The sequence below is a fragment of the Cariama cristata genome, unplaced genomic scaffold (assembly GCF_000690535.1).
Source record: "Cariama cristata isolate BGI_N322 unplaced genomic scaffold, ASM69053v1 scaffold8158, whole genome shotgun sequence".
Classification (NCBI taxonomy): domain Eukaryota; kingdom Metazoa; phylum Chordata; class Aves; order Cariamiformes; family Cariamidae; genus Cariama; species Cariama cristata.
Genome location: NW_009632791.1, coordinates 1 through 23,597, shown reverse-complemented (window position 1 = coordinate 23,597; position 23,597 = coordinate 1). Strand labels below are relative to the sequence as shown.

Genomic DNA, 23,597 nt, shown 5'->3' with positions numbered 1-23,597 from the left:
CGGCTTCCCCAGCTGCTCTGGAGGTTGGGCACAGGCAGGTGTTGCATTAAAGGATATGGAAATTTGGCAGAAAATAAACCCTGTTGTGTTCTAACTTGTCCTCAGATATCAGAGGGGCTGGGGGGGACTGGACTTAGATTCTGGGTGGTACCCAATACAGCACTGTAAGTCCGGTCGCATTCAATAACCAATTTAGCGTTAAATTGAACTAGCACGACTACGGATGCACAAATAGTGGGATGCGCTATCACTCTGGTCGCATTCCATTAACTCCCACAGCCAGATGCACAAATAGTGCAGTTTACTGAAGCAACAGATACAGATTCTTATAGATTGCCAGGCATAACATGCTGTCTGCATTAGCGCTAAATATATATTTTCTACCTGGGTCTCATCCGACATAGTCGGAGGTGCAAACCTTAGCAAAGAGATGTCCTTGCTTTGGGGAGGAGAGAGGAGCAAGGCCATCGCCTTGTCTGTGAAGTAAGGTCATATTCTCATCCTCTATCATGGAGAATTTCAAATACCAAATTTATATTTTTGGGAGAAGACTGTAGTCAAATTACCTGTTGATGTCGTCATGTTGGGGGTGAGCAGCCACTTTCTCAGTTTGGTGTGTTTTTTCATATGTAAATGAGTGATAACAAGGGTGTTGATTCCCTTTAGTCATGCTGTGGGTCTTGGGCAAGGGTGGAAGGGAACCGTGACACGTTAGCATCACTTCCCTTTCCATCCGGCTGATAGAGCAGTAAGGGCTCTCTGGTCTCTGACTGGTAGCCCATCACCCCCATCAGTAGCCCATTAACTCCATCAGCACATTGTGACTACCACACCTCGTTAATCCCCTCACCAGATATCTCATGGCCTCAGACCTTGTTCCTCCAGCAGATCCTGGTCCCTTGGAGTGCATGGTCCTAGATGAGCGATGGAAACAGTGAGCCGATGATGGGTTACCATGCCAGGCTTCTCGGCAAGCTGTGGCCCACAGCCCTCTCACCTGGTGTGATGTGGTGTTTCCGTGGCCATGTTTGCGGTAATGTTTATTACGCGTTTGAGGGTATTGCTGGTGTTACTTCATATTAAGATGAATTTTAAAGGTGCGGTACTGCTCTTGTAGCTCCCACTAGTTTGTTAGGACTCATTATAACATTCCTAATGCATGGGAATACAATTAACTGTATTCACCTGAGTCTTTGGTCAACAGACCGCTTATGTAAAAAAAAATGTTTTCCTCCTCAGATACAGTGCCTGGGTAAATCCCTTGCTTGCCTTAGTAACAAAATTAAGACGGAGTTACCTGTTGCTCAGTTATTGCTTCACAGGCAGCAAAGCTGTGTGAGTGAGCTGGGTTGTTTTTCCATTTAATCATCTATGGAATTGCTAATTAGATTCCAATTGCTGGAGCTTTATTAATGATAATGATGTTAAAGCCAGGAAAAACACAGCTTGATTTTTCCAGCACACAACTCAAGGCTGAATATGTGGAACTGACCATTAGAAGAGAGCCATTATTTTAGTTGTTATTGAGCAATTCAAATCTGGAATTACTGAGAAGCGCTTGGAATGCCAGAACATCATCGTCACACTTGCTTTGCAGTTTATAACCAAAAGCCATTCCTGCAACCTATTTGGCAGACTGTCTTTAAGTGCTTTATAATCCAATTAACATCCAGAATAGTAATAAAGTATTTGAGTAAATGGAAGTGGTTTGTCTTTAAATGACTTGCCACACTGTATTTGCAACAAAGGTTATCCGGCTGTATTGCGTGCTCCTTTCAGCTGTTGTGCTGATTACTTGACTTTGGAAAGAGAACTGCTAATCTAACAAAAATCTATTGCTCTTAATGAAGGCACATTGAACAAACGAAATGGCTGAGCTGTTTTCTGGGCTGGCATAGCGGGCCATCATCTGTCCCAGATGCTTGTTAGTGTGTCATTTCTAAGACTTTATGACTCTGTTGGACTAAACAGGTTTGTAAAGCCAAGGTGAAGTGCAAACCTCCTCTAGGTGTAAGCTCGTTACTTTGGAGCTGGTGCTTTTCTCTGCTCTAAGGAGGACGGGAGCAAAAACATGAACACTTGAGCAACTAGGAGGTCACGGCTCTGCTTACATCACCTCTAACTGCAGATTTCAAAATGTCCTTTTCTTCTGTCCTAATTGTTTAGAAAACGGCCCAAGTTAGGAAGTTGACCTGATGGCCACCTAGCCCAGCATCGTGCTTCTGGAAGGGGCACGTAGGAGATCCTTAGGGAGAGGTGTAAGCACCAGAGCCTGTAAAGATCAGTTCTTCTGCCCTTGCTGACTGCTCAAGACAGGGTTTATAGTGACTGGAGTTTGCATTTAGATTGCCATGGTTAATATCAGCAACAGACAATCCATGGAGGATCTCCTTTTGGGCCTTTCCTACTTTATTGTCTGTCACAGCATCCCTAGGGAATGAAATCCACCATTTTATAACATGCTGTGTGGTAACAGTAATTTTGCCTGTTTGCAAAATGTGCCACCTTGCAATTTCAGAAGGTGGAAGGAATTGGAGCAGGGTTACCATCTTTAGCACGTCACCTTCTGGCTGTGTAGAATGCCTTCTTTTTTTTCCTTTGCGTAAGCTGCGCTACAGCACGGTGATGTAGAGCTCTGAGGAGATCATGGTCATGAGAAGATCAGTGAGGTTAGAAATGGGATCCATTTACTCTGCCAGTGGGTAGCTTTAGTGAGAGAAACAGCATCTGATTTGGGTTGCTGATTTTTTTCCCTGCTCTATCATATCAGTATTTGAAATAATTATGTTTCTGCATGAAGTTTCTTCATGGTTCACTTCTATCAACAGATGCTGTTTCTGAAGCTAATTAAACCATGGAGTCTGCCTGAGTCCTGCAGCCTCTCTGCAGACTAAAGGCTTATATCCTCCATTCGGAGCGATAACGGCTTTGCCTTTAAGTTTGCGGCAGGTACAGTGCTGATGATGGGAACATGTGCAGGCTATGCTGAGGGAGTCCTCAAACGCCGTCCTGATGTTTCGGTGGGCAATAGCTGTTGCCTTGCCGTGGATCTGTGGCGGAAGCCTGGTCCCCAGGCTCGGCCATTTTACACTGGCTGTCTGAGGGCCTTTGGCTGGGCAGGGGAAGAGCTTGTGGGGAAAATGGGAGCTGTCACCCGTTCTTGTGGCACAGGGCATGTCATAGCATCTTCACAGAAAACTTGCTTCTAGCATTCAGACATATGTCGCCGTGTTGAGCCGTTGTCTTCGGGAGGACTCCAGCTTGCCTTTGCACGTAGGGTTACAGCTCATGGGGCTTTGCAGTAACGCTAAGCCTTCCTGCTGGAAATTCTTGCAACTCCAAAGAGTTGCAGCTTTGCTTTTTATTCCCCTGAAATATTTGATAGGTCTTTGTCAAAACTTTCTTTGCATCGCTGCCACCATACACCACATGTCTTGTTTGTGTTGAGGACATCTCTGAGGAGGCAGGGTGAAGTCTGGACATAGAGACTGATCTGAAGTTTCCAAATCTGGCCATGTCCTGGGCTGTGCCCCCTTTCAGCCACTGACTGAGTATCTAACACAGCAGGTTATCCTCGCAGCGTTTGCTATACAGGAAAGCCCGGTATCTTGATGCTGTTACTAGTTCAGTGAGGGCAAGGAGAGACACCAGGGTAAAGAATGAAAACAGCAAAGTGGTTTGCTACAAGGCCTCCCCTGTGCCTGCTGTTGGGAACGGCACTTGAGGGAAGTCATTGCTTGTCTGGAGAGCGTTAGGTTCTGCCAGAGCTGAGTACGTGTTCCCTGTGCCCTACTGATGAGGAGACGACGCTGGGGGCTCGGGGAGGGGGGAGGCTTTTATCCATCCATTTCAGCTGCAAAACCGTAAATCGGAAATGCTTGGTGAGAGTGACCCATCACCACCAACTCCGTACAATGCTGTTTTCCTTGAACGTTTTCAGGAGAGCACAGCGCTGTGATCTTGGGATTTATCTGCCCTTCCCCAAGGCGTCTTTGGGTACACAACATTGTGGTTGCCACAGAAGCAAATGACACAGTAAATATGTGGGGGAAGACTATAATTGCCAGAGAACAAGTTAAGCTAAACTAAGAGGGAGGTGAAACAAAGAGCCTCTGGTATGGTAGTCATAGGACTACTGGCTAGTAGAAGGGCTTTGGCAACTTTCCATTATGTTACGTAACCGCACATTCGGTGATTTTGAGTAGCTTATTAAACACCTGAACTTTCTTTTTTTCCCCTCTTTTTGCAGCTCTTCATGAATTCCCCAATGATATCTTCACGAACGAGGACAGGAGACATGGAGCTGTGGTCCTGCATGTCCTTTGTGTAAGTTTTGTGACTTTGCGTTTCTTCTCTTGTCGATGTGGACAAGGTTCGGTGCCAGTGCCGATGCCACCTCCTGCCCGCAGTGACTTCTGCTCCCACTCATGGTTCAGAGTGAGTTTCAGTAATTACACTGAGTATAAATTACTTCAGTTTTTACATAAACTACTTTAAAAGCTCCAGTGCAGACCATGAGCGCAGGTCCATGCCGTCATGTGAATAAACTCCAGTGAGTTACTTTACTCCAGCCAGACCGGCTTTGCTGAGGCCAGCAGGCAGCTATTGTTCCCTGCCCTCCACCCCTGATCACGAGGATGCTGCGGGGTTGGCAAGTCAAGGGAGGACATTCATATAATTGCCTTCAAAAATAAGTGAAGTCTTATCCCCAGAAATTTCCCCCAGAAATCCTTGTGGCACGTCTTACAACATAGCTGTAGGAGAAAGAAATTAAAGAGGGTTTTCTGTTTAAAAAGGTTATCAACTGGATTAATTTTTTTTTAAAAAAAGTTTCAGTCTCCAGAATTCCCCTGAGTAGTTAAGTTGCTAAAGTGAGTTTTTCTTCCTGAAGATATTAAAGAAAAGACCGTAACTTCTCATTTGTCAGCTGCAGGGAGTCCTGGATCCTCTTGGGAATTCTGGAGGAGGTCAGGTGGGCGAGGGATTTGCTTCAAAGTTCAGAAATGTGCCAAGAAGACTTGAATAGATGCTATTTTAAAGACCTTACTAATATGAGAAGTCTGTGCAATTTTGGGCTTGGAGTTTTGTGATGTCTGCCCCAAATAAGTCAGTGTAAGTGGTGTGCATGGGTAAGGCCAAAATTAAAGACAGTCAAGATAAATTTATTTAAATAACCCTGGTCTGTCAGTCCAGTAGACACTTAGCTAGTGTTAGAGGACTTTGCATTCAGTAGTTGCAGTACTTTCCCAGAGGGAAGCACTGTCTCTCCAAATCCATTCCTCAACTTTTGTTAGGTAGGTGAAGACAATTCTTTTCTTTTTTTATGTTGTCTTCATTTAAGAAGAGCTGCCAAGTTGATACTTCTTGGGGGGGAAAAGGCATTCTTAAGCAGTGAAGAAAATACCTGCTTCTAATGAATGTTTAAAAGCATTTAATAATTTTTAGTCAGCTGAAATGAGCAGTCACATTTAGCTATGTGCAATGATTCATGATTTCTTTTTAACTATAAATTAGATTGCATTGCATGTTGTAACGCAAGTGCTCTGTGTTACGATTTTATTTCAGCTAAATGTCTGCAAAAATTTGTTGAGTAACATCACTATTGACTTTGTCTGGCAAGCTCAAGGCTTCCAAGTTTCCATGGAAACATTGAGCTTTGAGATATTTTAGAAAGCGAGCACTGGACCTGAGCTGGATTTTTTTAGCACCCATAAGAAGACTCCTGAAAATTCATATAAACCCTCTCTCAAAGTAGTGTCGTGGAGCAGCCAGTCACCCAGAATCCGTCTGCGGTTGGCGGAGAGACTGACCTTCAGAAGATCTTCAGCCCCTCTGCTGTAAGTCTGGGCTGAAGCTGCAGGCTGGGTTTCACCTGCCTGGGTCCAGTCAAATCTGCTGGTTCCCACCATGGACTGGAAGCCGCGTCTGCCCAGCGGTGGAGCAGAATTGTCTTAAACTTGCTGCAGCCCCTGTGCACTGTGCCGTGGGGATCGGTGCCTCACGTGGGGGCTCTTTGTGCATCCCTGGTGCCGGTGGGTAGCGCAGTGCCCTCTTCTGAGTGCCCAAATGCGAGGCTTGGGCTAGGCTTGAAAGAGGTGCTGGTGGAACTGAGAAGTGATCCCAAGCAATGTCATCCTGGAGAACTGTCCGTGCATCCCAGGCAGCTTTTGGTCTGCTCTTTTCTGACTTTTGGATGCTTGATTTCACGACTTCAGGGTCCGTTTCACAGCCACCGTCGGTGTGTTGCGTAGCCTCGTCTGCAGGGTTTCACACCTACCTTGATGCGCATCTCAGCCGGAATGTGTTTGCATCCCAAGGGCTGATTATTTGTTTTCCTGGCAGTTAGTGCTCTGTATCTCCAGCATTTTTTGTGTTTTAACAGGAAAAGGTCACTGTTGATCGTCTGTTAATTCAAGGAGCTGTATTAACTGCTCTTAATCCAATACAGAAAGGGTATAATGTAGTCTTGAAAAATACTGGTAGGCTGTTGGCACCCTTGTAACTGTACTGTGAGTAATACAAAAAAGTGTTACGAGAGTTGTTTAAGAGAGAGCTTAACTATATACAGTTAAAATTCATCTCTCTACTTGAAAAACAACTAGCAGACTCCTGTGCAGTCACTCTAGGCGAAAGATGATGATTATAGCAGCATGTTGCTACCTTGTAACTTTGCGTTTCTTAGATTTTAACACAAAAATTATTTCTTAAAAATCTCTTGAGTTACAGGAATACGTTTATGAGACCATCAAAAATAGGAGTTGCTGAAATCACTCTTAATCTCTGTGTGATCTGTACCTCTGAATGTGTTTTTCCAGGCTTTTTAAAAGAGACGAGACCTGGACTGTATTTTTGAATTATTAGTAACAATGAAATGACACACTATTCTCATACAGTTGACTGCATAAACTATGAGTTGGGTTATTTTCCAGTCTACTTTAAATTAGATTTGGGCTTCATAATTGCTCTCAAAATAGTTTATTTTTCCACAGACTTTTTTGTCAGTTCTGAATAAGCTGAACATACTTTTAACATGTATTAGAATGGGATCTGGAGGACTGAAGTTTCAAGATGAACTGTCTACTTCAGAATAAAAAGAAAAAATCCATTTTTAATGGGAATTAGATGTAAGCATCTGCTGTCCCAACAGAAACATATCCAGTTTCTTCCTCTCTAACAGGCAGCAAGACACATACCTCGGTCCATCAGTGCCCCGTCATTCTCCGTAGCAGTTTTATTGACCAAGAAAATTTATTGACCATACTCTAGCTTGTGCGTCCCCGAGGCACAGGACCCAGCTGGATTCACCCTTCCTAGCACCGTGGTACTTGTGGATGATCCCTCAGCTGTCGGAGGTTGTCTCAAGGTGCACGGGTCCAAGACGGCAGGCATCAGCTGAGAAGTTTCCCAGTGCCTTTCTGCCCTGAGCTGCCAGCTCCGTGAATCCCAAGGAAAGTTCCCCCAGGCTTCACTGGTCTTGGTCCTGGTCCAGCCCCTTGGGTGGAGTGGGAAGCAGAAGCAGCAATGCCAAATGCTTTGCCTTCTCCTATAGCAGAGTAACTGTTTGTAACCTATTGTCAAGGAAAAAAACCCTGATACTTAGAGAAAATAGACATCTGTCAGCATTTAGCAACCTGCCTCTTTAATCTGGGTTGAAAGGGGCTGTCATCATATTGGGGTGATAAACCTCTTAATTCTGTTTTTTACCTTCCAGCAATAATGGTTACCAAGTGTGTGATCAAATCAGAGCATGCGCAGAAATGCACTTTGTGGGGAAAAAAGGATACAGACACAGAGTTGCATCGTCTTCGTTGAAATTTCTTTCCGGGTTTGAGGAAACAGGACTGTAAAAGGGACTTTGTAATGGTAGGGAGAACAACGGAGTGATGATTAGCAGATCATCATCGTGCTTCTTATGTTTATTGACCTCCCCTTAAATTGTTTTTATTCATTTCAGTAAAAACCTGTTCTTTCTTGTCTCCCCCTTTGTCTGAAAGACATCGAGGTAAAGCTGATTTAACAGAAGCCAGAGAACCAGGGGGTGAATGCTATAAGCTGGGACCTTGGGGGAATGCAGTAAATGGCCTCTCAGCGGATTCCCAAGGCATCTTCTCCCTATTGTTTAATAAAAGTGAAAACACAAAGACCCCAGCAGATCCCACGGAGGGGCTGTGCAGAATCGCTTAACATAATCTGATGCTTCATGAAGATGAAAGTAAATCCCTAAACACTTCAAAAATGTAGGAAAAACTGGGCAGGAACTGTTTAGCAATAGTTTTAGGTCTGAGCTGAAACGATTTCAATTTAAAGGAAAAGTGGGCCACTGAAAACATACTACAGGTTTGGAACTATAGTGTTTCATTTCCCCCTAGATACTTCTTTGGAGCTCATCAACTGATTGCTTCACTGCTATTAATGATTTTCATGTCCTCTCTGAGAAGAGGGCATGCTGCTAGGGACAGTAACAGCCCCACTAAGTCGCTGGTTTGGGATATTCAAGTTTGGAGGGAGCTAGGGTCTGGATTTTGAGAGTCTGGTGCTGTTCACTCCGAAAGGATCAAGCACACAGCTTGCAATCCGAGAGTGCCCCAGCAATTGTGAATTTAATTTTGCAGTCTTAATGTTATTCCTGACAGCGTGCAGGTATCTAGGTGTTCTTGTAGCATTTTACTGATTTTTAGTTTGTTCCAGCAGATGCGTACTGATGCCCATGCAGATCCCCAGCCCTACCGTGCTCATGGACACTGGGCAATAGGCATCTGTAACCTCCATGAGACAGGGGAGGGAAATTGTTTCACCGAGTAATTTGTAAGGTTTTTGGTGATAGCAGAGGAAGGAGGGTTTGGGTATTCCTGCAGGTTTCCCTGGAAAAGCCTGATGGGACGGAAGCTGTCTTTCCTTCCTGCCTTATCACTGCTCAGCCTTTGTCTACCCAGCTGCAGGCTCTGCCCTGATCTCTGTATTATCCCAGACTTTTTGACAGTACAGTGTTGATTCCTCTTTCCCCAGCTTTCTTTGACCAAATCCAGAATGCGATGCCAGGATACATTGGGCTGCCAGTGTGATGAAGAATCTGTAGGTATGCGTGGTCAAGGTCGAGCTCCTTCCCAGGAAGAGTAAGGGCACCGTATGCTGAGCAGGGGTGCAGGACTGGGCTCTGGGCTTGGTGGTCCCTCGTGCTTCTCCTTTGCCATCGTTCAGTGTAGCCATGGGAACATGCACCAACCGGGCACCTACCTGCCTTCTGCCAGCTGCTCAGAAAATGTAGGTCACTCTGGATGTGTCCTGTCTTTATCTATTTCTGCCCTGAATCAAAACCCAGGTGCATCTCATTTCTACAGCACAGAGCTGTCTCGTTAGGGTGATGATTTTCCAGTGCTCTGGATGTGCTTGCTTTAGCGATGCTGCGCGATACAGACAGCTTGCTGCCGAGCACATCGTGATACCGCGGGCTGCTGCTCTGAGTAAACTGGGACTCTGTGGGTTCCTTGTTTGGTTGCTTTTTTTTTTGTTTTAGGTGGTTTTGTAATGCAGTTGGATTGGTTGCAGTGATTTCAGTGATGGCCTTTGGCTGTGGCCACTCACGAGGGACAGTCACCTCTTCCTTTCCTGGCTGTGGGAATTGCTGCCTCCTACAGCATTTAAGCTTTCTTATAAAAAGCTTCTTGCTTTAGCTCAATGAAGGAAGTCTTAATCTGAGTGTGAGGACTGGCCTGGGAAACTCAAAGGATGGCTAGACAAACATGAAAAATTATGTGTATCCTGTGCAACGGAACATGTATTTCGAGTAGGATACTTAATCTCCTTTGATGCAGAGATTGCAATTACTTCTCTGATGCTTGTTTGTTGGAATCATCATTTTAAAATCAATCCTAATGTAATACTTAATCTGGTATTTGTAATCCTTTTATTCAAGGCCATTATATTTCTGTAATTTTTTAATGTCCTTCTGGGGAGGAAGAGTGTCTTTTAAGTAGGTTACCTGTTTAAAGACTTCCATATCCTCACTTCGAGCCAAACACAACTCGATGCTGAGGCTGAGACATTTTTTTGCCTTCTGTCCATCACGTTGTCCCCTGTTGCCATTACACACGTCACTCTCCGGCTCTCCCCGTAGCACACCCGCGTTCCCCCAACTCCTACCTTTATCCCCGATGGCTGTTTTCAGGTGGAACAGACTTCAGCAAGTGCTGCCCCGTCATTTTCCTTACTTGGGCTCAACCATTTTGCTCCCACGGTGCTTGCGAGGACAAACTTGCATGTGTTGAAAGAAGAAGCAATGAGTCTCGCTGTTGGATTTGCAAGTTAACTTAGCTGGAAGCTGATACTACACCTCATCAGCTGCAAAATGTTAAAGCCGTGCTGTTTGACTTCTCCACATTTGACATACAGAACAGACTGGCTTGCCCTGACGCTGGCTGTCTTCCTTCTTTCCACAATAAAATAGCCTGGACTGGTGTCTGGGCTCCATCTTTACAAGTCTGACTTGACATAAAATTAAGTTTTTTCGTTGTGTTCCTGCTGGCTCAACCTCTAAGCCTTATTTTTGTTTGTTTGTTTAAAAAACAAATGACAAAAAAAAGCCCCATGAAAAAAACCCAAGCAATTTTCAAGGAAGTAGTGGTTATTGTCCTTATGTGTTCACTTACCAAGTTGCCAGTGTTTTAGTTTGTGAACCAAGCTGTTTTCTAGCCAGATACTCCTTAGATTTTGACACTTTATACTGTCTTGCAGTCAAGCCAGTTAAATAAAATTAGGGAAGTCTCCCATCCAAAACCAGATTTATGACAACAATGAGATCATTAAAAACAAATGCTCAAGCATATAAGTCAGTGTGGGTTCAGCCTGATCTGTTCTATCAGACTGATGTTAAAGTTTGCTAAAGTCACCCACAATAATCTTAGTGACTCCAGCAGGCTTTGGCTCAGTGCTTTCAGGAGACACAGCAGCCTGATGTTCCCCACTACTTCCAAGAAAATTAAAGAAAGTGTGACGGCAGTTTCTTCACGTTCACTTTTCTACTCCTTACTCATTTCAGTCCCCTTTTGGCCTTTTCTCTTGTATCTGATCCTACAAATGCGTAAGCACGAGTGGACAGAAGAAAATTCCCTTGTCACCTTTTTGGGTTGTGGTTGTTGCCCTCTAAGAGTCAGAACACAACGAGATGTAGCTTTTGTACCTGCCTATGGGTACCGGCACATGGATATGCCTTGCCATTCTTGTTTGCACTGGAGACACTACAAACCCATCCCTCGCATCGTTTGAATGCTCATTAAAAAACTCTCAGAGGATTTTCCTAAACTTAAACTGATGAACGTCTTGCACCTGATGTCCATCCAGACTTTCTGGTGAGCACCACGTACGATACAGTAACTTCGCATGATCTGAAAAACTGGTGAGAACATCGAGGAGGCAAAGACCGTGCATCTGCACCACGTGCGGAGGCAGATGCTGAAGTGACCTGGTTTGGCTTTTGAGCATCTGCTTTTTTGGTTTGTTGTCTTCTTTCCGTCCCCATTGCCTTGCCCCACTTTGGGAGAACTTGGCTACCACAACAGCAGCAGATTGCAGCAAGCCCAAGCAACCATATGATGCCCTGCACTCTGTGACTGTAGATTATGTCGAATATAGAGGATGCACTCAATTTATAGGGATGATGTTGTACAGATTAGTGTTCCTGAAAGGCATTACTGTGTATTTAGGAAGGGAAAATGATGGCATGACCCACTGCAGATTAATATGATTAGCAGATCAAAAAATCCAGGCTGAAGTTGGGCACCCGCTATCTATTGTATTTCAATGGGATTTGGCTGCGTAACTCTCTGGGGCTGTTTCTGATCCTTCTTCCTATGATACACAATGTCTGTGAGCCATTTGCTTCCTTTATCTCTCTTCATACAGTTATCTGTTGGTATCATGTCAGCAGCTGGTGCTTCCTCTACAAGATCAAGGTCTCTGCTGCACCCAGCAGAGTTGTAGACCTGGAATTCTGCTTACGTTCGTAGTGCTCTGGACCATTTTGCAGTGTAAGAGTTTCATAAAGCATTAAGTTACATTTATTCATGTTTATGAGTAGTGACAGAGCACAGAAACTGTCCAAAGTGACAGTCTAACACTGGATCTTCAAGGTGGTGTCAAAATCATCCGTTACAATGAAATTCCCATCTTTAATCGTGAAAAAAATATACTTGAATTATTTTTGAGCTTGAAAAGTTTTCATGGCTGAGATTTTCAAAGAAATTACTGGCTTTTTGCAGCAAGATTGTAATTAAATTCTGGCAAGTTAGAATCTGGATTTTGGGGGGGGTGGGGGGGCTTTAAATCTGTTCCTGGAAAATTAAGAACAAAAACCCAGAGACCATTTTTATTGCTGCTTTCCCTCCAGAAAAAAATACTCTGGTGTCCCCCCATCATCTGAGCTTCAACAGTAAACTTCAAAGAGAAGCAAAGCGGGAGGATCTGTTGGTGATGTGGTAATAACTCTGTGCTTCGATAGGATTAAGATGCTATTTTTCTACAAATATTAGCCACTTCTCTCAGCTCTAGGTATTCACTGGAGCTGCACTACTTGTAAAAATAATTCTGTAGTGGTACATGGCAGGTGTTACAAAAAAGATAGAGCCATCTTTGAACGTTAAAGTAGTTTTGTCTCACTTTGGGAGTGGAAAGCTTGTGACTGATACTGTGAGAAAGAAAGGGATTGATGCATGCTCACCTGCTTTATTGGACCAGATGCCAAAATAACTTCTTTCATGGGCTGTGTGCTTTTGGTCCCAGTACAGGTAGCTCTACAGGTGAGAAGCTCTATCTTTAAAAAGAAAGGAAAAAAAACCCAAACCAACACAACAACTACATGCACTGAAATAGCAAAATATTATGGAGTTGTACATTTTGAGTGTGAGGGAGATTTACATGATCAAGTCAGACAAGGGATGTAAACTCAGAGCAGGATGAGAAATACAGATGCTGCTGTGGGACTGTGACGCCGTAAGTGCAGCATCGTGCAAACCTGGCGAGGATGCTCAGTTTGCTTATGTGGTGAATGATACCCACTGCTCCAGAGCAGCACGTGGATCTCTGTCTGTGATGACCTCATGCTGCGTGGTGATGTGACATAATTTCCTTTGATGTGCGGGAGCGGTGGGTGTGCTGGCCTGGGCAGAGGGTGCAGCCCCTCGCAGGGTGCTGCTCTGCCAGTGCTGGCTGGCAAATTCCCAGAGGGGGAATTGGAGAGGGAGAGCTCAGGTGTTCGTCTCTCCTGCCTCGCTGTGCTCAGCCTTTCACATCCCTTTTTTTTGGACATAGCTGGTTTGTGCACAGCTGCTGCAGCGCACTTTGGTCCGGGTTTATGTCCTGAGCCTCACCTCTCTATTTACATAGCCAAAATTTAAGGATTTCTCTTGTATGTGTGCGCTTTCACAAGTACAGAGCAATAAATAAACCTTTACCGATACTGCAGTCTGCTGGGAATGAGATCCAAGATGGTAACGTAGACTCTTTGGCAGCATGTGCAGACAGATTGTTTTCTCATTCCTACGGGGATACCGGCTGTAACAGAGAACGCTGCATACCTGACACGGACGAATGCTGCGAGGGATGAGTGCTGACCTGTCTTCCAGGTCTTCAGAGGGTGCAGTCGTCCTCTCTTCTCTCCCGCTTCGCTTGCAGCACGGGACACTTGGCTTTGAAACTTTGCTACGTCTCTCCTCACCATAGCGTGTCCCCTGAGCAACGCGGGCAGGGCTACCCTGTTTGGGTGATGCCCTTATTGCTCTGTCTCTCTGTACTTCTGGCTCTATTCCTTTGCCACAGGTCTAGGTTGTCGTAAGGTGGGGCAAGAGTAGCCTTCAGAGATGTCTACACCAGTAGAGTGGGCTGGGATGCAGGCACAAGCCTGGCTGCGATGGTGTGCTCTGTTAGGTAGCTGGCATGCTTTTCACCTCGTTTTCCCCTGTGCCAACGAGCATTTTCCTATCCAGTGCCAGGACGGAAGTCGAGGCAGGGGATGGAGATCTTTCCCTCTGGGTAATACAGACCATGTTATTCTCCTTGGGGAGAAGAAGAGCTTAGCTGTGTGGATGTAAGCCATGCTGTGCCATTTGCCTGTTAGGGCAGAGATCAGGCCCTAGCACATTCTGTTTAATAACACAGAAGTGGCTTTCTATTTAATAGTACAGATTAAATGCTTCTTGCATGAAATTGAAGAGTCAATTCACTAGGTATCCTTTCAAGTCTTGTGTTCCCCCTTGGGTTCAAGTCATTTGGAGGTTGTTCCTGTGTGGAGTTTAGTAAGAATTATCACTGGGATCCCAGATGACATGGCAGGGCACTTCAGTTGTGGAAAACAAGCTCCTTTTCCCTTTTTAAAAACACTAGCATTTCAAAAATTACTCCTCTAGGGTTTAGATTTTCACAGAATGCAATCATAAAAAAGCCTTGCGCTATGCGACAGGGGGAAAAAAAAAGGAAGGCGAAAATATTTAAGTGTGGCTTTAGCAATATCCAGAGAATTTAAAAAAAAAAAAAAAAGTAGTCTTTATGATGATGATAAATGTTGGCAGCTTTTGATAACTTCTAAGAACTTTTGGATAAATACTTCATGATCTTTCTATTAAATCCCAGAGCGCCTCGCAAATTCTTCTCGCAAGAACATTTTATTTTTTTAAAAAGTATATACCAAAACAAATCTAAGATGAGTTGGGACGCTGCAGTTTGTTTCTGCTTGACAGTCTCCAGACTCAATGTTTTCTCTTTTCTTTTGCAGGCCGTGTATATGTTTTATGCTTTGGCAATTGTCTGCGATGATTTCTTTGTCCCTTCGTTGGAAAAGATTTGCGAAGTAAGTATTAGAAGATGTTACTTAAGCTTGTGTACTTAAGTAACAGTTCTCCTTGAGAGCCTCAGAACATGGTGATAGTGTATTTATGATTGTCTTAGAGCGTTCCCCATGCTTCTTGTTTAGTTGCTCAACACTGCGTGTGTGCGTTGGCTCAGCTTCGTGTTCTCGTTCGCAGGAGATGAGCTGGGACTCTGCTGGTCGGTAAACTTGGCTGACGCTTCCTCTTAAAGCTCGCAGTCACCTCTCAAATAACAATTCCTATATATACATCGTACCACTTCTTAAAAATGGAGGCGATTTATAACCTAGTGAAAAACACATTCTCTTAGAGCAGTGATTCCCAAACTCATCCCAGCGATGCTAGCTGCAGTGTGGGTTTCCAGATAATAAGCCCAGCAGAGCTTGTTAGCTTGTCCTGTGCTCTGCTTCTCACTGCTGATGTGCTCCCACCAGTCTGAGAAACAGAATCACAGAATCGATGAGGTTGGAAGAGACCTCTGGGATCATCGAGTCCAACCTTTGCCCTAACACCATCCTGTCAACCAGACCATGGCACTAAGTGCCACGTCCAGTCTTTTCTTAAACACCTCCAGGGATGGGGACTCCACCACCTCCCTGGGCAGCCCATTCCAATGCCTAATGACCCCTTCTGGGAAGAAATGCCTCCTCATTTCTAGCCTGAACAATCACAGAATCACAACCCTCCCCTTGAGGTAGGATGCTGCCATTGGAGACTGTAAGAGGGTTGGGATGTTGTTCATTGCCCATGTATGGAACAGCGCTTTGGTTCAGTTATGGCTTCGGGCATGTCACTTAGTTTTTTGGGGACTTGGAAGATGATAACCTTTTATTTCTTGACTTTTGCCTGGAAATATTGATCCACGGGGTGTTTCTGAGTTTCATATGCCATGAACTTAAAACTTAGAAACCTCCCAAGCATCAGGCTGGGAAAGAAAAAAATGCACAAGAGAGTTTAGAAGGGTTGGTATTTAAAAAAACAAAACCAAAACCGAACAGCCAGGGGAGGGAGAGATGCCAAGCTCTCAGCTGGCTGCTGGAGAGATGGATCCTGCCCTTGCGTGTGGTCCTGGCCCTGTGGGACTGGGGGACTATGCCTCCCTTCTGCTTCTGCTGCTCAGCTGGTGAAGACCTGCATACCACTGGTGCATTCACACTGGGGCTTACCGGTTCCCAGTGCAGCCAGCTACCGGGAGCCCTGCCTAGCTAGAGCAGGATTGCCCTGAGCTGACCTGTGCTAGACCTGGGTTCGGCTGCGTGAACTTTAGTTAGAAATGAGGTCTTGGTTTAGGTTCAGGATGCTGCAGATGTGCAGTGTGCTCACTTCCAGGGGCCTTTCGGCTTTGCTTGTGTAGTGCCCAGCGCAAGAATTTACCAGCTGACGGCTCTCTAGGTGCTCTGACGGATCATGCTGTGATATTTGCTCTTGCCTCGTGTTTGTGAAGATGTCTCTTCAAAAACACTAGGCCTTAGCTGATATGAATTAAAACCTCCGGTAGTTTACCCCAGTAGAAGTAGTGGATCTTGTACCTTGCCTTCAAAGTCAGGAGTTTCATACCTTACATTTTGTTGGTATAAGTTGTAAAGACACTCTTGAACACTTCCAGCAATTGCAAGGGACTCTCCCTCTTCTACTAAGATTGGCATACTGAAATTTTAGAAGACAAGGAGTACATTTTTAGCCTAAACCATCTCAGACAGCTACATGGTGAACACAGACCATGTGCCCAAAGTGACCGCTGGCCCTCTCCAATGTCAGTCTCGGGTAATGAAATCTTTGCACATAGAAAATATGGTTTATTCTTGCCAGTTAGACGTCTCTGTCAGCTGGAGGCGATGCCTGCCAATCTGCCTGGCAATAAGTGTGGCTTATCAGGGCACGGGCTGTGTCAGTCCCTGGGAGGAGGTGTGGGAGACACAGGAGACATCATTTTTGCCGACAGCTCTGATGGAAGTCGTCTCTGAGCTAACCTGCTATTTGTCGTTCAGCACCCTGCCATACAAGCGTTTTTCTGCATCATCAAACAAAAAAGTCACTAGGAAATCTCACTATTTTGGTCCATAAATATTCAGATACCTGAAGGGTGACAACACAAGGCAAGAGCTTCTGTCCTGCAAAATTGCTGCACTCTCTAGGGCTGAACCTAGGGAGGGAACGGAGACGTTGATGTAAAAGTGGGGATGGGAGATGCTGGAGATGTAGACATGCAGAGTTATTTAACCTCTCCTCTCCTGAGTAAGGGAAACGTGGGTCTAGAAGGGTCTGTCACTATAGATGAATGAAACCTGAGCTGAGTAAGCAGTGTCCAGGACAGGCTTGTATTTTGGGGTGCTATCAGTATGCCCAAGGGCAGGCCTGCCACCCAGAGGGACACAGATGGAGCCAGGAGATTGAGGGAGATTATTCTTTCTCTTGACTGAGGACTCATTAAATCCCTTCTACGGATGTATTTTGATTAGTGGCCTTGCTTATGGCCCAGAGATCTGATCTGGGTGTGTGGAGTGCTGGCTGCTGTTACAGTTCTGCCGTGGACTCTCTGAGTGACCTCGGACAAGCTCCATCACTTCTGGCACCTCTGTTTCCTGCGCTGGTCAGTAGAAAAGTTGGTCCTCGACTGTGTTTACAAATCATGATGGGAAACACCATGCACAGTGTTAACAGTTTCTAACTTTACTGGTGGTAAACTTAGTTATGATAACCGAGAGGCTCACAGACTGGGGATGTCCCTCTCCTTTTACTGCCATTAGCTTTCTATAGGTGCAGGATCGTGCATCTTTCCACCTGCCCCCAAAGGTTGGTTATAGAGGTACAAGTGTCAGAACTACGGTACCATTGGTTCTTCTGACAAATTCTCAGATGTGTTTGGGTTACGTTCCCCAAGTGACTTTAATTTTATTTACAAGCCCCTGGGTCCTAGAAGGCTACTTTTGCTCAACCAGATCTTTACTTTTTGGTTATTTGTTGTCTTCTCAATGGTACGTAACAACTCCTCATGTGCTTTAATGGTCCTGAACAATTGTGTTACCCAACACCCCCAATAAAATAAGATGATAATAACAAGTTTTATTCAATTGCGTGTAAAAGAGAAAGTTTAGCGATAGAACACTAGATCTACCGTACTCGAATTAAGAAGTTACTGTCCAGAAGGAAGATGCTGTGTCATTAAAGATTATCAGAATGGATCATATAAATAGATCAGAATTTTACTATTCCTATTGCTCCTACTTGATTCTTTCCCAAAACAAGGTTTTTCTCACCCCATAGCTGACCTTTGAGGGCGTTCAAGTCCTTTTATTTATGTATTTTATGCATAATTAAACAGCTCTGTAATTACATCATGGCAAAGGAAATACGCATTCCTGTTTCCTGATCCATCTACTTTTGATTTTCTCAGTCTAGAATGGCTTGTCTTCAAAATATCCAGCTTTTCATGGTTTGTCCTTGATGTTAGCACTCAAGAAAACGTAGGAAAAGGCTCAGGTTGCTTCTGAAAGGCCTCTGCAGCCTTTGGTAGTATCCACTCTTGCCTGTTTTTCTAGAAAAGGGAAGGTTGTATCGCTGCCCAATGATAGGAGATGCTACCACCGTCGACCACACCAACCAATACTCTCCCCACATAAAGACCCTGTGAAATGAGTAGGCTGATTTGGAGAGTGAGGGCTGCTTCGGAACGAAGATGATCACCTGAGTCGTCCTCCATCACCTGATGAGATAAGACCTGTGATGTTTTCAAGGGTGTTCACCTGTTTGGTAACTCACTAAAAATAATCGAGAAAGAGAGAGGGAGCGGGGAAAGATCTCCTTGCAGGAACTCACATCAAAGAGGTTCACACCTCCTGCCTGAAGGCTTTTTTGGTCTTCGAGATCAACTAGTAGTTATTTTACAGTTGCTTAATGGTTTAGATGCTCTAATTCTACAAGAAATACCCCTTTTCTGGCTTAGCTTCATCTGGTTTGGAAAACGGTTGCTGAGTTAAACCAACAAGGCATTTGCACTCCCAAATGTGTGCGTTGGGATGAGGATTTGTTCCAGAACGCTTGCCATGGTAGACATTCACATTCTGTCTTAGTTCAGATGTACTTACAATAAAGCCCTGATTTTAATTCGTTTTCTAAAACAGCTTGTACTTACATTTGCCCAGCTACGCTCTGTTATTGGTGTTACAGAGTGTATACATGATGCAGCTAACGTCATACCTCAATTGCAAACATTTGTCTGCAAATACCAGAGAATACATTTTTGCCTCCTACATAGTGTGTTGTATTTTCTGCTCTATTGTATTAACTTAATCATCATATGCATTGCCATAAATTATCTAGGAACTGTGCTCAAGGGAACCTACTATAGCTTTAAATTAAACCATCCCCACAGAAAGTTGGCAGAGCTGGTTTCCTTGGCTGATGGTCTTGTCTTTCAAAATGCACCATTGAGTTGCAGATCGACTATTGTAGGAAGACTGTCTCTCTATTTCTGTAGAGAATCCCGCAGAAGAAATTGGCCTTTGGGGATCTACTTCTGGTCCTATGAACTTCTTCTGCGATAGTTTTAATCCTATTTAAAATAATTTTCCATAAAGCTGTGTTTAATCATGTTCCATAAGCTTTTATAGCAGTGCAGCGATGCTGTGGTCTCCTGCTTAAAAAGCATTCGCGGCAAGAGCACATATTTCCCGTTTTCCTTATCCCTGTAACATGTGTACAAAAATTTTGTTGTATGTGTACGGTCCGCAGATAGAATTACCTTCTCTTACAGGCCTAGAATATCCTTTGTGAGATCTTCAATCCAGATAAGATTGGTGGGAAGATTTCTGCAATCTTGGCTCTGTGCAAATGTACTTTGGTAATGATAAAGTTGCAGAGAAAACCTGCACCGTTACAGAGGAAGAAGAGAGAGGAAGGCTTCTTCCAACTTGCCGGGCTCACTGTGCTGCTTCAGACACCTATTCTGCTAGGGAAACATCCCCACCACCCTCAGCTGTCTTCCTCTTGCTCCTACAACGACAGCCGCCGACTTGCACGCATGCGAGCAAGCCAGCTTTGTGTAGTAACAGCTCAGCAGTTTATGGCCGTATGGTGGGGGGGGGTTGGCTTTTTTTTAACTACTCATTAAATCGTGGAAGGTGCAAGCAAGGCATGTGGTCTTTAACAGCCTTGTCGCATTTGCTGAACAGTCACTTGTGCAGATGGAGCAGTGGGAATGCAGGAAACATGAAGGAAGTAATTAACCAAGTAAATCTTCGGAAACGGCATATGCCGATGAAGTTTTCATAGGGTAGTGGGGTCCTTTCCCTTCCAGAAACTCCCATTTTAGATAGTCCTTGCGCACTGCTGTGGGAAGGCTGTAGGAGGTAAGTATCTTTGATGGTGATCCAAGTGAAAGGGGATGAGGAGAGGTTAAATGTCCAAGGCTGAAATGGTACCAGGGAAGGCAACTATGGTTGAACCAAGCCTGAGCTCCAGCCCTACCCTTTATGGGCCAAAGTAGATGAAATAAGTTGTGTATTGTTGGGGTCGTGGAGGAGACAAAGAGCTGGGACTGGTGAAACTGCCTCGCTGTTGTCCAAAATACTGCGCATTCTCTCCTCTGTAAAGGGTATCACAGCCACAATCTGCCCTCTCTACAAGGAGATGCTAACTTAAGCAGCCGATGCCCGTGTTGACTTTTTCCCCTATACTTAAACATTATTAACGTAAAACTTTATACCTATCGGCCACTCTTGGTGGACAGTTTAACATTTCTAGTTGAATTCCTTTAGCCTCTCAGTGTTGTAATCAATGATTCTGATGTGTTTTTCTGCAGCGCTTGCATCTTAGCGAAGATGTGGCTGGGGCAACTTTCATGGCAGCGGGAAGCTCTGCTCCTGAGTTGTTTACATCTGTCATAGGTAACTAACCTGCTGCTGCTTCTTGAAACCTCCGCGTTCCCCTGGCTGCATTTCAGACTTGAAATGGGATTGCTAAACATCTGTAACATTCATTATAATACCTGGCCCTTCCCTCATGGGCACACATAGGACTAATTGTGGGGAATCCTCGCTAGATGAAGTGGCTCTGAAAAAATGCCATCATCTCACAATGGGGCTGCCTTGGAAGTGGTTTGATCTGACCCCATCAAACCAGGGCCAGTTCACCTTACCAGTCCATTAATCTGCCTTGCTGTAGCACAGCCAAACTGCACAGTGCTGAGCTCTCCACATGCAGCCTTCTTTTCCTGCCCTCCTTTGCTATCTGCCATGCTGTCTCCAGGACATAGTGTGAAAAGATGAACCTCCAACCTCATGGGTTGTTACGCAGGTGAACAATTTGTGTTCTCAGCTGCAGGTTCTCTACCATCACTTCCAATCTGGTTAGTCTTCTAACACCACTTCCCTCTGGGACAGCCAGAGCAGGGAGGAGAAGAGGGCGTGAAATGCTTTCTCACAGCAACAAGTTGGTCAGACCATCACACTACCAAAGCAACTCTCTGCTTATGGGAAGTGTGATCAAGGGATTCAGCAGTCCTTAAGTGTCCTTAAGTGGTCCTTCAACAGCGTTGAGCTAAGATGGGACTGCAGTCAGCTGTTATAAAATGACGCTGTAGGTATCCTACCTGGCGCAAGGCGAAAGTGTTCTTGCGGTTTTACTTACCCGCACCTTTATTGGTAGGTGATCATCAGAGCAGCAGTTGGGAGGTTAAGGTGGGCTCTCCATCACTGAGGAAAATTGTTCTCAGCTTAGATGCTTTCTCTGTGAGATACTTCCATTTCAGTCACAAATTAATTGACACAAAGCTGCATACTCTGCAGAGAGGTCTGATTATACAAGCGGAGCCTTAAAACATTATGAACTTAAACTGGACCAAGTTGGGGTTGTATTCTGGTTAAGGATAGTGCAGTAGCAGGGTGAAAATATAACCAGATTCCTTCAGACGGCTTAGAGAAGCCTCACTTGGCGACTGCTTCTGTGTAACATGTTTCTGAGAAAAGGCTATGAAGTGGAAAAAAAATATCTGAACTACGCAGGTCAGATAAATACTATTGGAACCTTAAAAGGAAGTGGTGAATTTAAACAGTGACAGCTAGCAGGAGATGGCGTGTTATTTTTAGGCTGACTTCCTAAGGAAAGAATTTTGTGCAGTACCATGATGCATGTATCTGTCAGTTCTTCTCTCTCACCATTAATCTCATTTGCCAATTTCAACCAAATTTGACAGAAAAACTCTGAAAGGAGCTTATAACATAGCCCCATAACTCATTTTGAGAGGCATCATTCAGCTTGCAAGTAGCTAGTGGCCAGGCAGCTCTGAATCAGCTCCAGCTCAAGCTTCTACTGAAGCCTGTAGGGATGGGGATATGGGGAACAGTAGAGCACCGGTGAGGTGATGTCTTATGGGAGATAGTTTCCTGCCAATTTTTGTCCAACCAGCTACTCCCATGGAGCTTTGTGTCTTTTATGATGAGTATTGCCATAAGGTTGGATCACAAGACTGGGAGGTTCATGACTTCGACATGTCTAAGGTATTTGGTTTTCATTAGACAATCTATCCAGGTCCCCTCAGAGAGAAAGTTCTGCCACCTTTATTCACTGTAGTACCTTTCTCTGCAATTTGCCCGATTAAATATGGGAAAAAGTGGCAGAACTGGTACATGCCTTTAGATTGATTAATGGGGTGCGAGGTCTGCAATTTTTTGTGGAAAAATTCTGCTCTTTCCAATTTACACAGCTTGCTTTGAACTTGTTTTTCAGGTGTTTTTATCACAAAAGGAGATGTAGGCGTTGGAACCATCGTAGGCTCGGCTGTATTTAACATTCTCTGTATTATTGGCGTGTGTGGGCTTTTTGCAGGACAGGTAAGAGCATTTAATGATTCCTAACAGTTCTTGCTTCATCCTGTGCCTTGGCTGTACTGTGAAACCAGCTGCCAGGTTCACAGCCTTGCCACAAATTTTTCTCTGGCTTTGTTCTTTTTAATAGGGCCCTACGCTATACCTCTTGCATTTTTTAAATGAAAAGCAGAACAGCAAATGTCAACTCAGGCATTTTAAGCTGCCCAAAATACATGTGTGGTCAAAGGAATAAAAGTTGGTTATTTAACACCTCCTCTTGGTGGCTATTGAGAAATCTGTTGTGATGTTTGTATTTGGTTGTTTTAGACCAAAGGAGCCAGGAAATGTCTGTGTAAAAATGCTCATCAGTAAGCTATGCAAGGTACCTCTGAAAGAATGATGACACTTCTAGAGCATCACAAAAGTTACTGCCTTTGTGCAAGATAGAATCATAAAATCATTACGGTTGGAAGAGACCTCAAAGATCATCAAGTCCAACTGTATACTCAATCCACCATGCCCACTAAACCCATTAAACCATGTCTCAAAGTGCCACATCTAAATGTTTTTATGAACCCCTCCAGGGATGGTGACTCCACCACCTCCCTGGGGAGCCTGCTCCAATGCCTAACGACTCTGACAGTGGAGAAGTTCTTCCCAGTATCCAACCTGAACCTCCCCTGGTGCAACTTGAGACCCTTTTTCCTCTTGTCCTATCGCTAGTTACCGGGGGGGAAGAGACCAACCCCCACCTCACTACAACCTCCTTTGAGGTCATTGTAGAGGGTGATAAGGTCTCCCCTCAGCCTCCTTTTCTCCAGGCTGAACAACCCCAGCTCCCTCAGCTGCTCCTCATAAGCCTTTTTCTCCAGGCCATTCACTGGCTTTGTTGCTCTTCGTTGGACACCCTCCGGCAGCTCCATGTCCTTCTTGTAGT

At 44.6% G+C, this 23,597-nt stretch overlaps 1 protein-coding gene across 1 annotated transcript in view; it reads left to right on the top strand.

Annotated features, from left to right (window-relative positions):
• The window catches only part of LOC104166537 (sodium/potassium/calcium exchanger 3-like), a gene marked incomplete at its 3' end in the record, with an annotated part of 41,895 nt that extends 19,211 nt beyond the window's left edge, over positions 1 to 22,684 (top strand). The window contains exons 2-5 of the mRNA XM_009706501.1: positions 4,250 to 4,326; positions 14,762 to 14,836; positions 20,656 to 20,740; positions 22,581 to 22,684. Of these exons, the coding sequence (XP_009704803.1) occupies positions 4,250 to 4,326; positions 14,762 to 14,836; positions 20,656 to 20,740; positions 22,581 to 22,684 (341 nt within the window). The remainder of the gene's footprint in view (positions 1 to 4,249; positions 4,327 to 14,761; positions 14,837 to 20,655; positions 20,741 to 22,580) is intronic.
• Between the last annotated feature and the right edge of the window lie 913 nt (positions 22,685 to 23,597).